At 39.5% G+C, this 12,526-nt stretch overlaps 1 protein-coding gene across 1 annotated transcript; it reads right to left on the bottom strand.

Annotated features, from left to right (window-relative positions):
• Positions 1 to 122: 122 nt before the first annotated feature.
• On the bottom strand, positions 123 to 1,196 carry LOC117472840 (immediate early response gene 5-like protein). Its single transcript, XM_034118265.1, has one exon. It carries the CDS (start codon positions 1,063 to 1,065, stop codon positions 190 to 192), a length of 876 nt encoding a protein of 291 aa, XP_033974156.1. The 5' UTR covers positions 1,066 to 1,196; the 3' UTR covers positions 123 to 189.
• Positions 1,197 to 12,526: the final 11,330 nt, after the last annotated feature.

Below are 12,526 nucleotides of genomic sequence, written 5' to 3'. Positions count from 1 at the left end.
GAAACTGTATCAATAGGCACGAGAAATATTAATAGAAAATAAAAGTAGTTCAAAATTATATGAATGCTCTGTATAAGCACATTTCAGAAACATTTTTCAATAACACATGAGAGAGAGAATTGCATTCGTGTCATGGTTTATTTGAAAGCAATAAAATAAATCGATACAAAGAAAAAACAATCATACAAATCAAAAGGCTTCGATTGCTCTTGTCCAACCGCTGCCTGTTAACAGTGTATGTTTTAAACAAATTGTTTGAGCGGCGAATATTTGCTCAAGGTCCGTCTGCTGCCAACTCACAAACTCAGATAGTCCACCTGAACCCAACACTGAGATTAGGTTGGAGATGTTTGTGCTGTCCAACTGCTCCGAGTCTGAATGTAACTCATCATCAGTTCTCATCCTTTTACATGGCACTAGCCCAAAGTCTGGCAAATAAAACTCTGGGTCAACAATATGATAACTTGTGTCCATCTTTCGCTTTTTAGCGTAGCACTGCGCGCCCTGCGGCTGTTTTGACTGCGCGCAACAGTCTGAGTGGAAGTATCCATTCGTGACAGTAGTCACCACATGCGTGTCCAAGTCCAGGACAGTCTTTTGGTTGGCTTGTGCGTTTTGGATAGGTAACTCCCAGGGGGATTTGTCTGCACAACTCCAACAGGCGTCCGAAACCATGAGGTCAGAGTCACTTGGTGAAAGCATTGCGCAGGCTGATGCGTCTTGGTGCGCCACCTCTGCAGGCTGGCCGTTGTGCTGGTGCGCTCCGCATTGCCAAGTGTCCGACTCAACCCCAGTAAAGTTGCAGTAGAAGTCATCGGACAACTCCGTTAAGCTCCCAGTCAGCTCAAAATATTCTTGCCTTTCACGGACTGCAGCTACATCCTCATATTGATGTGTCCTCTGCGTTTGTAAGTTTTTGCTCACATAGAACTGCCTGGCGTTTCTCAGTACGTACGTTACCAGTAAGTTCTTGTGGAGCTTGATGCCTCCTCTCTGCGTCCTGGAGCTTTGGATTTTCCTCAAAGAAATAGAGATCAGATTCTGTGCCTCAAATGCACACTCCATCCTCAACCGGGCCAGCCGTTCTTTTCTCTCAGTCTCTCAAATCGTTTGGTTCTTCACTGAAGAAATACGTGAGGCTTTAGTTGAGATTCCTACTGGATTCGTGTAGACTGTGTCCATAGCTCTCCATGTCTTCCCAGTAAGGGCATGGATTTTCAACTCTCATCTTTCCTTGCCACGCCCTCACGTAGACATTGTCCAATGGGAGGGAGGCGGTGCTTCTGTTATACGCAAATATCACTACTTGCCTCATTCAGAATGCAGGTAGGAGAGGGCATGCTGCATTTCTCAAAATATGTTCTTTAAATCTCAGTGCGTACTAAAATCATCACAAGTATTGTTCATATAGAAAAGAAGAAAGTATAAGGAAATAGAACAGAAAGAGAGGAGTGGAAAATAATAGAAATTGCAATAGAATAGAACACATTACAGAGAAAAATAATAGATTAGAGTAGACAGAGAGTTATAACATTAAGATAGAATGTAATAATAAGTTATTATATTAGAGTATTATAGAATACAGTAGAGAGTATATAATAGAACATCGTTCAGATTAGTAGAATGTAAAAGAGAGTAATATAATGCAAGTTATTTCCTAAAATAAATGTGGTAAAGATTAAATGAGAAGAAGCGAACATCATACAAGAGAAAAATATAAGACGTAAAAAGGTTAAAATATACAGGAAAGTATATAGTATACAATACAGACTAGAATAGAGTAGAATAAAACAGAATAGAAAATGATGAGTTGATAGACCTGTAGTAAATGACTACAGTATAATTATAGACCATACCAAATTGTAATAGTTGAATGGAATATGGTAGAGTATAACCAGATCAAAAACCTAACGGAGAGTCATAAAACACATAAGAAGAGAATGGAATATATAGCAGTGAGAGTGTTAGAATTGAATAAAGGCTATGGAACAATATAACACAATAGACAGGAATACAATACAGCAGAGCAGAGAGTGATAGCACAGAACTGAGACATATACAGTACAGTTAATAACAAAAAGTACAGTAAAATACATTGCTAAAATTAGCGTATTAATAGAGCTCTTTTTGTACAAAGATAAAGTAAATCCATAAATGACAGAAAGACCAAATAAAATATGTCACCAACACGTGACGAAAAACGAAAAGGATATTATAAGTGCAATGAGTATAAACAATAGATAATCAAGAAACCAGCATAATTGCGAACTAGAATGGCAGGTTTGAATCCCAAACTTCAACATTTCAAAACATTTTTCAACTTTCCTCAGATCCCCTGAATGACTGATCCATGAAGCAGGCGCCATAGCTCCTGACTGCAATCATTTAACCAATTAACTTGTATACATATTAAAATCCTGCTATACAACACTGAAAAACAAAACCTTCTATATGTATCGTAATACTATATGACTGTATACTGTTATAAGTAATAAAAGTAATAGAATTCTTCAAAAGTAAATATATACACACTCTCAATAACAAGCATAAACCCTAACAACAGAAGATGTACATTATGTTTCACTTCTAAACAATACTAAACAAATGTGTACTACAAAAGCCTGTACTATACTGTACTATACTATAACTTTGTACTTTACTAACAAAGATATTTCCTCAAAAGTTAAGTAAATATATACACACTCTCACTAAGAAGCATAAACCCTAACAATGGAAAATAACACATTGACATTCATTTCTATAACATATTTTACAATTGTGTACTTTAAAAGCCTTCACTGTACTATACTGTACTTTACTATATTATAACGGTTTACTATACTTAGTTAAACAGACATTTCCTCCAAAACTGAAATTAAATATATACATGCAGTACATAGGTTAATGTACAAATACGCAATTATGAATGGACTGTCTGGACCCGACAATGATGTCATCGGGCCTGCCTCTGATAATAGAAATACTGTCACCGTTCTCAGATGTGTGAGGTAAAAGCTCTTTGTAGACGGATTATCTGTCATCCATGCCCCACATCTGTTTGTGTGTACACACACAGATGGCTGACATCATACTGAACACCTGGATATTACTTTGATTTCCTGCCAGATACGTGAATCAGGAGGACAGCCACTATTATGGTTATCATGCTCTGATAATGGAGTAAATTGGAGTTTGACATGTGTGCTCTCCCTGGAATATGATTTAAGTGGCTGGGAGCAGATTGATATCATTTTTTATTGTACAGCATGCTACGGTATGGCAAAGCATTGTATTTTATGCTGTAGCTCAGGAATTTGTATAGAACTGAATGCATTAGAATAATCAAATTCAAGTATCCTTAATTCTATTAAATAATTAGGGGAAGATCAAGTAGATACACTTAATGTAATGAAGTACTGTACTGAATTGCTTTTCTCCATGCTGTTATACAACATTTGCAGACAATCACCAATCATCCCTTTGTCCAAGTCACACTGCCTTGACTATATGTGATTAGGTTTTTGGTTACAAAGATGACATAGTGTAGAAAAGGTAAGTATAGTAAAGAATATAGTAAAACAAAAGAGCTTGTATATGACATTTCAAATATAACTGTGAAAATGCTCGCTCTGTCTTTTTCCAATTATAACAGCAACCTAAATAGAAAACAACTAAAAAAATACATATTTGTTACCTTGAGGGCAAAAATAATTATGGATGGCTAAATGGCAATGCCAGAGAAGCAAGTGGGGGGGAAAGAGGGTAGGTGCCAAAATGTCAAATTGGAGGAAAACAAACCGTAACAAACAGTTTATTGAGCATCACTGGAGAGAAACCGCAACCTACAATCTGTGAGAGACAGACCCAAAGGTCAGAGCAAATGTCAAATGGACTTAGAATCAGGTATGAAGACACACACACACTCATGTTGATTTGAGTAATCTTAAAGATCATAAGACAGTGATGGCTTTGCTGGTTTGCAAAAGTACACACATACAAATAAAAGAGTTTAGTGTTCTCCTGATTGTTTTGACCTCTATGTGCATAAAGGACACATTGTGAAGAAGTCAAGGTGGCATACTTAGGTTAAATGTTGTGAAAATTGCTCTGTTAGAGGTTTAAACCTGCAATCACAGATACAAGTATAACAGATGTATTTCTTAGATATCTTTCTTATTAAACTTAAATTGTGTATTCTGCAGTTACTTAAACATGTCATTTTTGCCTTTGGCTCATGATCTGTCATGCCCAAACTCTGATGCTGAAACAGTCTTTGATCATTTAAATGTTCTTTATGCTCTGTTTTTGTAATATCAAACTTGAGGCTCTTAATCTCTGATATAAATATGGACATCCAAACTCTAGACAATCTAATGTTCTTTGATTTAACAGCAGTATGTTCTTAATTATTCATTTTCTCTTTGCTGCAATACAACTTACACCAAATCTTAAACTAAAACTAAGTTGGTGATTTAACTTGAACCTAAACGTCTTGAGTGTCCCAGAGGGAGTTACATACAGAAATGCAAAATACATATACACTTCTATTTTTTATATTAGATAAAGTATGGTACAATTTAGATATCAGATATACTTGAAATTACCAAAGAAGTACCTTTTGAATTGTTCCATCCAGTTCCAACACAAAAAAATTCTACTTTTTGCGTCATGTTTTTTCAGATTTCAAAATAATATGGACCATATCAGAAACACCCTCAGAATACCACAGGGTTGAGTTAACAAATAATAAAGTATACATGTAAAAAAAGAAAGGAAGGTAGGTATTGCTGTTCTCTAGATACTGCATTATTGATTATAGAGTTCTATATATTTTTTTGCAGAGCATTCCTGATAGATAAAAGGTGTTTATTTTTGCCTCATTTTGACTATTTGAATCTGCAAACGTGTTATTATATTTACCTAAATGTAGCAAAAATGCTGTATTTGCATATTTAAACAATACTTTTCAGAAAACTTGGGAAAGTTGAATTGTTACATATACATTATTTTACTCTATTCAACTATATCACTTTGCAAAGTGTATGCAATTTCACAAAGCATCTTGAGAGGCTTTTTTCTCAGATTAGATTTTTCTCATACTCTAAGCTCTAACCCCCCACTTAGATACAGCAAACTTTACAATGTCATCCCCATCAGTTATCTAAAAATACCTATGTAAAAAATGTTGAGTGTTATATGTCAAAACTAAGTTCAAATCATTTTTAACCCTATGTACACACAGCATTAAAAATAAAAGTATTTTAAATGATACATCCATAAGTTAAACTTTTGATCCTATTTACCTTGGGTGTCTGCGCTTGAGAAAAGATAAAGTAAGTCTTTATTTACACACAAACCAACTGACAAAGGCAAAGCCATTTTAAGACATCATTCATAATTTTAAGGCATATGTGAACCTTTTTAAGGTTTAAGGTTAAATTGAGTTTATGTACGTAGCACATTTCATACCTGCACCTTTTTAAGGGCATTAAACTGCCAGCATTGGAAACAGATGTTTATATCTTTCTCTTGAGACAAAGAATTGTGTTAGGAGGAAAAAGAAAACACTGTAACTTTGATATAATTATATTTGGTAGTTTATTATGTTAATTATGTATTTTAGGAACTGAAATACACATTAATGATGGAAGATGCCATGTGTAATATGACAAGCAAGGTATATATTCTCATGTAAAATACTTAAGATATAATTATTCATAATATTCAACCTGATGGTAAAGTTACATCACACTACTTGTGTTGATGAAGAATTGTAGGTAAAATGATATATGTGAGTGATCCTACTCAAAGGACTCAGTCCCACCCATAACCAGCTCCTTAATAACAATAACAAATTGGGAGTTGTAAAAATTGTACTTCAAGCTCTTTTTTAAAATCAATAAATCTATAGTTGTGGAGTTTGTGGATGAGTCCAAACAAAAAAGAATCACCTGCTTAACAAAGAGAAGTCAGTCTTTCTATAGTGCATCCTCTTAAACACAGAGCTGAGATCTGCAGCTCTGTGGAAGATGCACACAATTACTTCAGAGGCAGGGTGCTTTATTTACATATGCAATATGCATAAGCAAGGTTACTGTGAGGGTGAAATAACCGCGAGATAGAAGGAGAAAAAGAAGGAGGGGTTTGGGATGAGTGTGTGATGTTTGTGTGTGTGTGTGTGTGTGTGTGTGTGTGTGTGTGTGTGTGTGTGTGTGTGTGTGTGTGTGTGTGTGTGTATGTGTGTGTGTGGTGATGGAGGGAGGGTTTGTGGGGGAGAGGGGGAGGCAGAAAATTGGTGTTATCAATATTTAACCAACCCTTCCAGCATATTTATGGCAGACAATAGAGCAGACCTGCAACTGTCTCATGTGAGTGGAAGTGTATTTATTACAGACTGAAATAGAGGCTGTAAATAGGATGTTCATTGATATATCACCACCACCCTGGCAAGGAATAAGTGAAGAGCCCACCACTTGGTATACTACTGCCAGTTGATTCTTACCAAAATAAACTGCTAACATATTCTATTAATTGCACGTCAAAACCCCTGCATCACAAATATTCATTAGGGGGATATTTCCACATGTGGCAAGCAGATGTATGTAATTCAATCAGTTGGAAAAAAAAAGAACTGAAAAAGCTATGAAAAGAGGGAGAAGAAATAAAATGTCTGGAGCTTTTTTTCCCGGACCCATGGCCTCTCTGAAAATGTTTCCATGTGTTGTGTCTGAGCACACTGAGAGCAAAGAAGGAAAACATTCTCTCCTCCAAACCACATGCAACAGATTCTTTCTGAAGCCAAATAAATCAACTCTGTGTTTCAGATCATGTGACACTTTTTGTGCTTTGTGTTATTCCCAACATATCCTGTTTCAAACCCCCCACCCCTATTTCCAACCCGCCCCTATTCCAACACGCACACACACAAACTGCGCAAACACATACACAACACATTCAAAGTTTCCATTTCCTGTGCGTAAGATCACCTGTACAGACAGAATGGCGTGCTTCAATATGACATGCTCAGGCAGGAAAACAGGAAAGGGAGTTCAAGGGTCTCCAACATGAAATACTCACAAAGTTAGGGAAAACCCGGAGCTCATGGCAGCACTCCAGTTTCTGAAGACAGTAGGTAAAGTTTCACTCGTACACTTTTTTTTGCTTTAGCACTGCCATCGTGCGCTCTACTTTTGCTTGTACAAAAGAGTTTTATAGAAGTTTAATAACTGCTAGTTTGAGGACAATAGGCCTACTTCAATTCAGTTAATTGGATCGTGCAGCATACGTATAATACAGGGACCATATGCTTACATTTTAAAATGAACAGTTCAATATTTGGGATTTTCTATTCTTTTGGTTTCATGTCAAAAGTTAGTTAAAAAGATCTATACCACTCTAATGATAAAAATGTTGCTTTACCCAATAGTTAGCTAAGCTTTGCATGAAGACCAGAACAAGGGGGAAACAAGGCTGTGCCAAAAGTTAAAACAAGACTCACTCAAGAAATAATTAATTGCAGGAAATAGAGAAACACAATTTGGTATTAAATATCACAGTCTGACTGTGCTGTGGCTGTTTTTCAAATGCACACCTTCAGACTGTAGAGGAAGATGGTATATTTAAGCAGAACACCAACAAAAACATATCATTTAATGCTGCCATAAATTATCCCTGGAAAAGTCTGGGCGTGACTCTTTCAATAAATGCACTTCAGTTACCGCTAACTCTCTGAAGACGTTTTTTATTTCACTATAACTATGTTCGTCTATTAGCCCTTATTTGCATAGAATGGGGCAGATTTTGCACCAAATGTATGCATATTACCTTATTTAAATGTGTGCAAATAGCACAGTAGCATCGAGACGCTATTTGCTTGGCAGCAATTAGGAATGCCATTGCGGATGAGACAGGTTATTTTTACATATTAGTGCAGGTTTAGCATCCACAAAATCTGCGTAAAACCTTAGTAAATTTGCACATAGGAGTCGACAGCTATACTAGCATCTCTTTGCAATTGTACTTAAAGGTACAGCTGTGATTATTCGCCAAATGCTAATATCAACCTGCTTAATTGCTAGCAAAGACAATGCTAACATACTGAATCTATGTTTAGCACGTTTAAGGTAATCTCAGTTTAGTATTCTAGCATGCTTATATTTTCTAATTACACTTTCTAATTGTTGTTTTGCTTTAATCAGATCAATAGGCCTACCGCTCTCATCTCTTCAAATCTCATCTATTAAAAATGAAGCTGGAACCAGCAGCCACACTGGCTAATCTTAGCATAAAGACTGAAACATGCTAGCTCTGTCCAAAGGTAACAATGTGCCTACCAGCATCTCTACAGTTCACTAATTAACACTTTATATCTGATTTGTTTAATTTGCACAAAAATCAAATAACAAACAAGGACATAACAAAATAAATATTCAACTTTTCTTTTCAGCAACCCATATTTGTCTGATATACTTTATTATCTATCCCCCATGTCTTTCCTCCAATGCCATCCATAGGTTTTAGTTACCATGTGCCATTGTTACCTTGTAGTTGTTGCTATGTGTGACATGCCATACGGATCAATCGCCCGTTCTCTGTGGGGTAACACACTGTTCCCCTGTGCATCTGACAGCCATCCCCAGCCCATTTACTGTCAAATGGGCTCCGCTCTCTTTGCCTGAGCTCAGATGCAGATTTATGCCAGAGCGATGCCGGTTCTTGCATATTAGATGAAAGCCTTGTTTGCATATACCCGCTCTCTCTCTCCCTCCCTCCTCTACTTCCCCCCTCTTTCTCTCTTCCTTTTTTCTGAGGCGTCACTTTAATATGTATGCAAATGAGCTGCGCTCCACGGGCAGATATGTGTGGAGTCCTGTCCTGCAGTCAGGAGGTGTAGGAGAGATTGTGTTTGTATTTATGAGGCATGGGCCCTGCCGCTCTTGGGAGAGAAAACGCTGCGAGTAGTGTGGTGGAGGCTCTGCAGTGCAGGCAGAATGCAGATATGCCAATAACAGAGGTCATGGTTGTCACTAATGATAAGAGGAGACAATTAGACAATAGCATAGCTGTAATGTAACCCCCCCTTACACCCTCTTATACACACACACACAAACATACAAACCTCTCACATCCCTACTCTGGCACGAAGCGAGCGAACAGACGATTCTTCTGGAATGTTCTTTCTATTGCAGCAGCTCTTCTCCTCAGCTCTGCTCAACCTGGACGGGGGGTCCTTGGTGATTGGTGTGGGGAAAATACCAATTTATTGATCTCACGCATCACTCAGGGGGGTGAGGATCACTGTCAGGGGCTGAGGCATAGGAGACAAGGTCAGGTCACCTATATGAGAGAGGCACCCCTAACCCATTTCATCAGTCTGAAGCTCCCCAGACAGGCCTCAAAAGCCTGCGATCAATAATGTTTCGGTAACAGAGGAAATTAAAAATAAAATGTTACGGCTTCTAGTTTGTTACTGGCATCATCTTTATGTGTTGTGTCAAACTTCCTGTAACATTAAGTATTACACAACGATAGGAAAATATCTAGTTTTAGATAAAAAAAGAATTAGTTCAGTGTGTTTTGTAAAATTATTTCAGAGAAAATCTCAATGAAAGAAACAATGAAATCCCGCTATTAAGTTCAAGACATAATAATATCTTGGCTTAGTGCCAATCAGTGATCTACTAAGGAAATACACACACACACAAATACACACACACATCCCCTTCCTCCATCATGAATAAACCATACTGTGTCTATGAGTCATATACCACCCCCACATCCCTCTCTAACCCACTCCCCCTATTCGGAGCTGCGAGAGTAAAAACGCTAATTAACGTGATGGCTAGCTCCAGCTCCTGTCAGCAGCTTGTGGGGGCCTCTCACGCAGCCAGGCTCCACTGGTCTCTGGTTTTAGCAGCTCTCTCCCCAGCCGCCATCTCTGGAGGACCGGGGCCCCTCATTCATATTCAGCCCCAGTCGCAGGCACCTGGAAGCAGCCAGCACCAGCACCACCTCCACCCTCTCCACAACCCCCTCAGTGTCTATCACCAGACCCCCATTCCAGCCCACCTCCTGTCAATGCTTGATCCCCAGTACTGCGGGTAAAGGACGCCCGCAAAACTCACCCATACCTCACCCACATACACACAAACACATTTATCCTATTTTCTCAAACTAGAATCCAATTGGAACACAAACTGAAAAACTCCATTTAGGAGATGTGGGAGCTAGAAACTCCATCTAGGAGATGACACAACCCAACTGATGGGTTGAATCACCCAACGGTGGCGAGAGAGAAAAATATAGAGGGAGGGAGGGAGGGAGGCAGGGAGGGAGGGGAGCTGCGTGCCTTGGTGGACTAGCTCTGTAACCATGACAACACAGCCGGGAGAGCAAGAAACAGGAACATACAGAATCTGTTTCTGCTGAGACTTGCACATGTGGCAGAGTACTGCTTTTCCTCCGAGAAGAAGAGAAGGGGAGGTGTGTGTGTTCACATGAGTGTGTGTGTGTGTGTGTGTGTGTGTGTGTAGGCCCTTATGAAACATACATGCCTGCTGCCTCTCCAACCAAACTCACTCGCCTGCCCTAGTCACAGAGTGAGTCACAGCATAAAAGACATTATGGTTGAAACTGAAGCAACCCAGTGTTTAGTGGCAGCCTTTTTTCTTCTTTCCCTCCTCAACTACTGAATACGGTGAGGTGGAGGCTGGGATTCGGTACGAAGAGGAAAAGATCAAATATAAAAGGAAAGAAAGAGCAAAACATTTTCTCCACAGCCGCTGTTCCTGCCTATTTTCTCTCCCTGTGCCTCTCCGCCGCTCCCCTTCTGCCTATCTTTTCTCTTTCCTCTTGCTCCCTCTTTCTACAGGCTCAGTCTAACCTCCCCCTCCCCTTTCCTCAAGGGAATAAAGGTCGTAACGCAAATGATTACTCAAACCCGAGTTGCCATAGAAACGCAGTCATGTGACTAGAGCAGGCATGCATAGACCACAACAAAGAGGTGGATCAGGAACCAGCGCTGGGAAGAGCTGTAGCTCGCCTTACTGGTGCCTCAGTGCATTTCACTCAAATTCGAGCTTTTAAAAATAGGCGAGCAGCATGAAACGCAAGGGGGAGAGAAGCAGAAAAACCGACACTCTAAAGAGCTGGGAAGAGAGGCTGTAATGAATCTAGGCTGTAACACTGCAGTGTGCCATATATTCTACCATTCACTAGCATACCAAGGGTGTGTCCTATTCATCATGTCCTTCTTGAGGCAGAGCTCAGGCGCCAGTTGTCTGGAATTTCTGTGAAATGGCGTCAGTTGTAGAAATGTGGAGGGTGGTGGATTTGTGTGCTTCTAAAATAGGAGTATGGAACCGTAACTTTTTCGGCGTGCTACACTTAAATGATTCCTCCTCAAAGCTCAACGAGCAGAAGCAGCTTTTTGTCTGTGTGTAGCAGTAAGGTTACTTGTTGGAGCAGTTCTACTTCCAACTAGATTTGGGAAAACCTAAGATTTAAGAAAAGCTACACATAGAAAAACACATTTAGGAAGAGATGTAAAAGAGAACAGTAGACAGGAAAGTAGGGTAACTGTTGAAGGATCTCTCAATTTTCCAACAAGTAACTAATTTAAAGTTGACATTTTTCCTTAAAGGCTGTCTTTAAAACAAAAAAAGCCAGAAAACTTTAAAGAATTAAGCCAAATGAGTAAAAGCTGCTGAGCACAACAGTCGGTATGTCAGTCTGAAGGAGGAACACCTGGAGCAGAATGAGAAGGTGGCCTGCCCCAACAGGACTCAGTTATCCTGCATCCAATCCACCCCCACTGAGATTAGTCCTACGCCCTGGATGAACCCGGCAACCTGTGACCATCTCAGAGACCAACAGACAACCCCCCAATAAACAGAGTCAAATCTTCACATTTAACAGTGCGAGGGAAAAACAACAATATTGTTATGGGAGACACATTTGCTGTATGGAAGCCAGCAAAAGTGCAGACTACTATTGCCTTGCTTTTATTCGTGTTAGCAATAACAGCCACTCATTTTGCTGAGCTCCATCAACGCTAGCAGAGCAGTAGGATGGGGTACATTTTCTGGTGATGAAGTCATCACATCTGCGGTTATGAACACTGTGTGTGTCAATGTCTACGCTTTTTCTTTTGCTCTCTCCCACACACACACATCTGAATTCAGGCTTGCCTTCACACACCAGAAAACACTTACAGCACGAAGATGTATGGGCAAACACTTAAATACTCAATCTAAAGGGGTGCGAGTGTAACCCCCCCCAACCCCTCACTGACTGCTGGGCCTTTCCCTCCAAAGTCCACCTCTGCTCCCATGAGGTTTCAGGCAGCAGCTGAGTGTTCAGTGAAGTCTGCAATCATCCCGTGTCTAGACGATGTCTACTGGTAGACAATGTATACTGAAAGACAAGGAGATGCACACTCTGCACAGGCTCCATGTATAAAAGAGAAGTCCCGGGATAGACCACGATGTGTTTGAGTTGGTGACGCAGTGGTTAATAAAAATGTTTA

Source organism: Trematomus bernacchii, unplaced genomic scaffold (genome assembly GCF_902827165.1).
Source record: "Trematomus bernacchii unplaced genomic scaffold, fTreBer1.1, whole genome shotgun sequence".
In the NCBI taxonomy this organism is placed as follows: Eukaryota; Metazoa; Chordata; class Actinopteri; order Perciformes; family Nototheniidae; genus Trematomus; species Trematomus bernacchii.
Note: the sequence above shows the minus strand (reverse complement) of the source record. Positions and strands in the feature narration are given on the sequence as shown.

Bases quoted from the DNA above. Each gene is read 5' to 3' on its own strand.
- LOC117472840 (XM_034118265.1), bottom strand. From the start codon at position 1,065: ATGGAGTGTGCATTTGAGGCACAGAATCTGATCTCTATTTCTTTGAGG.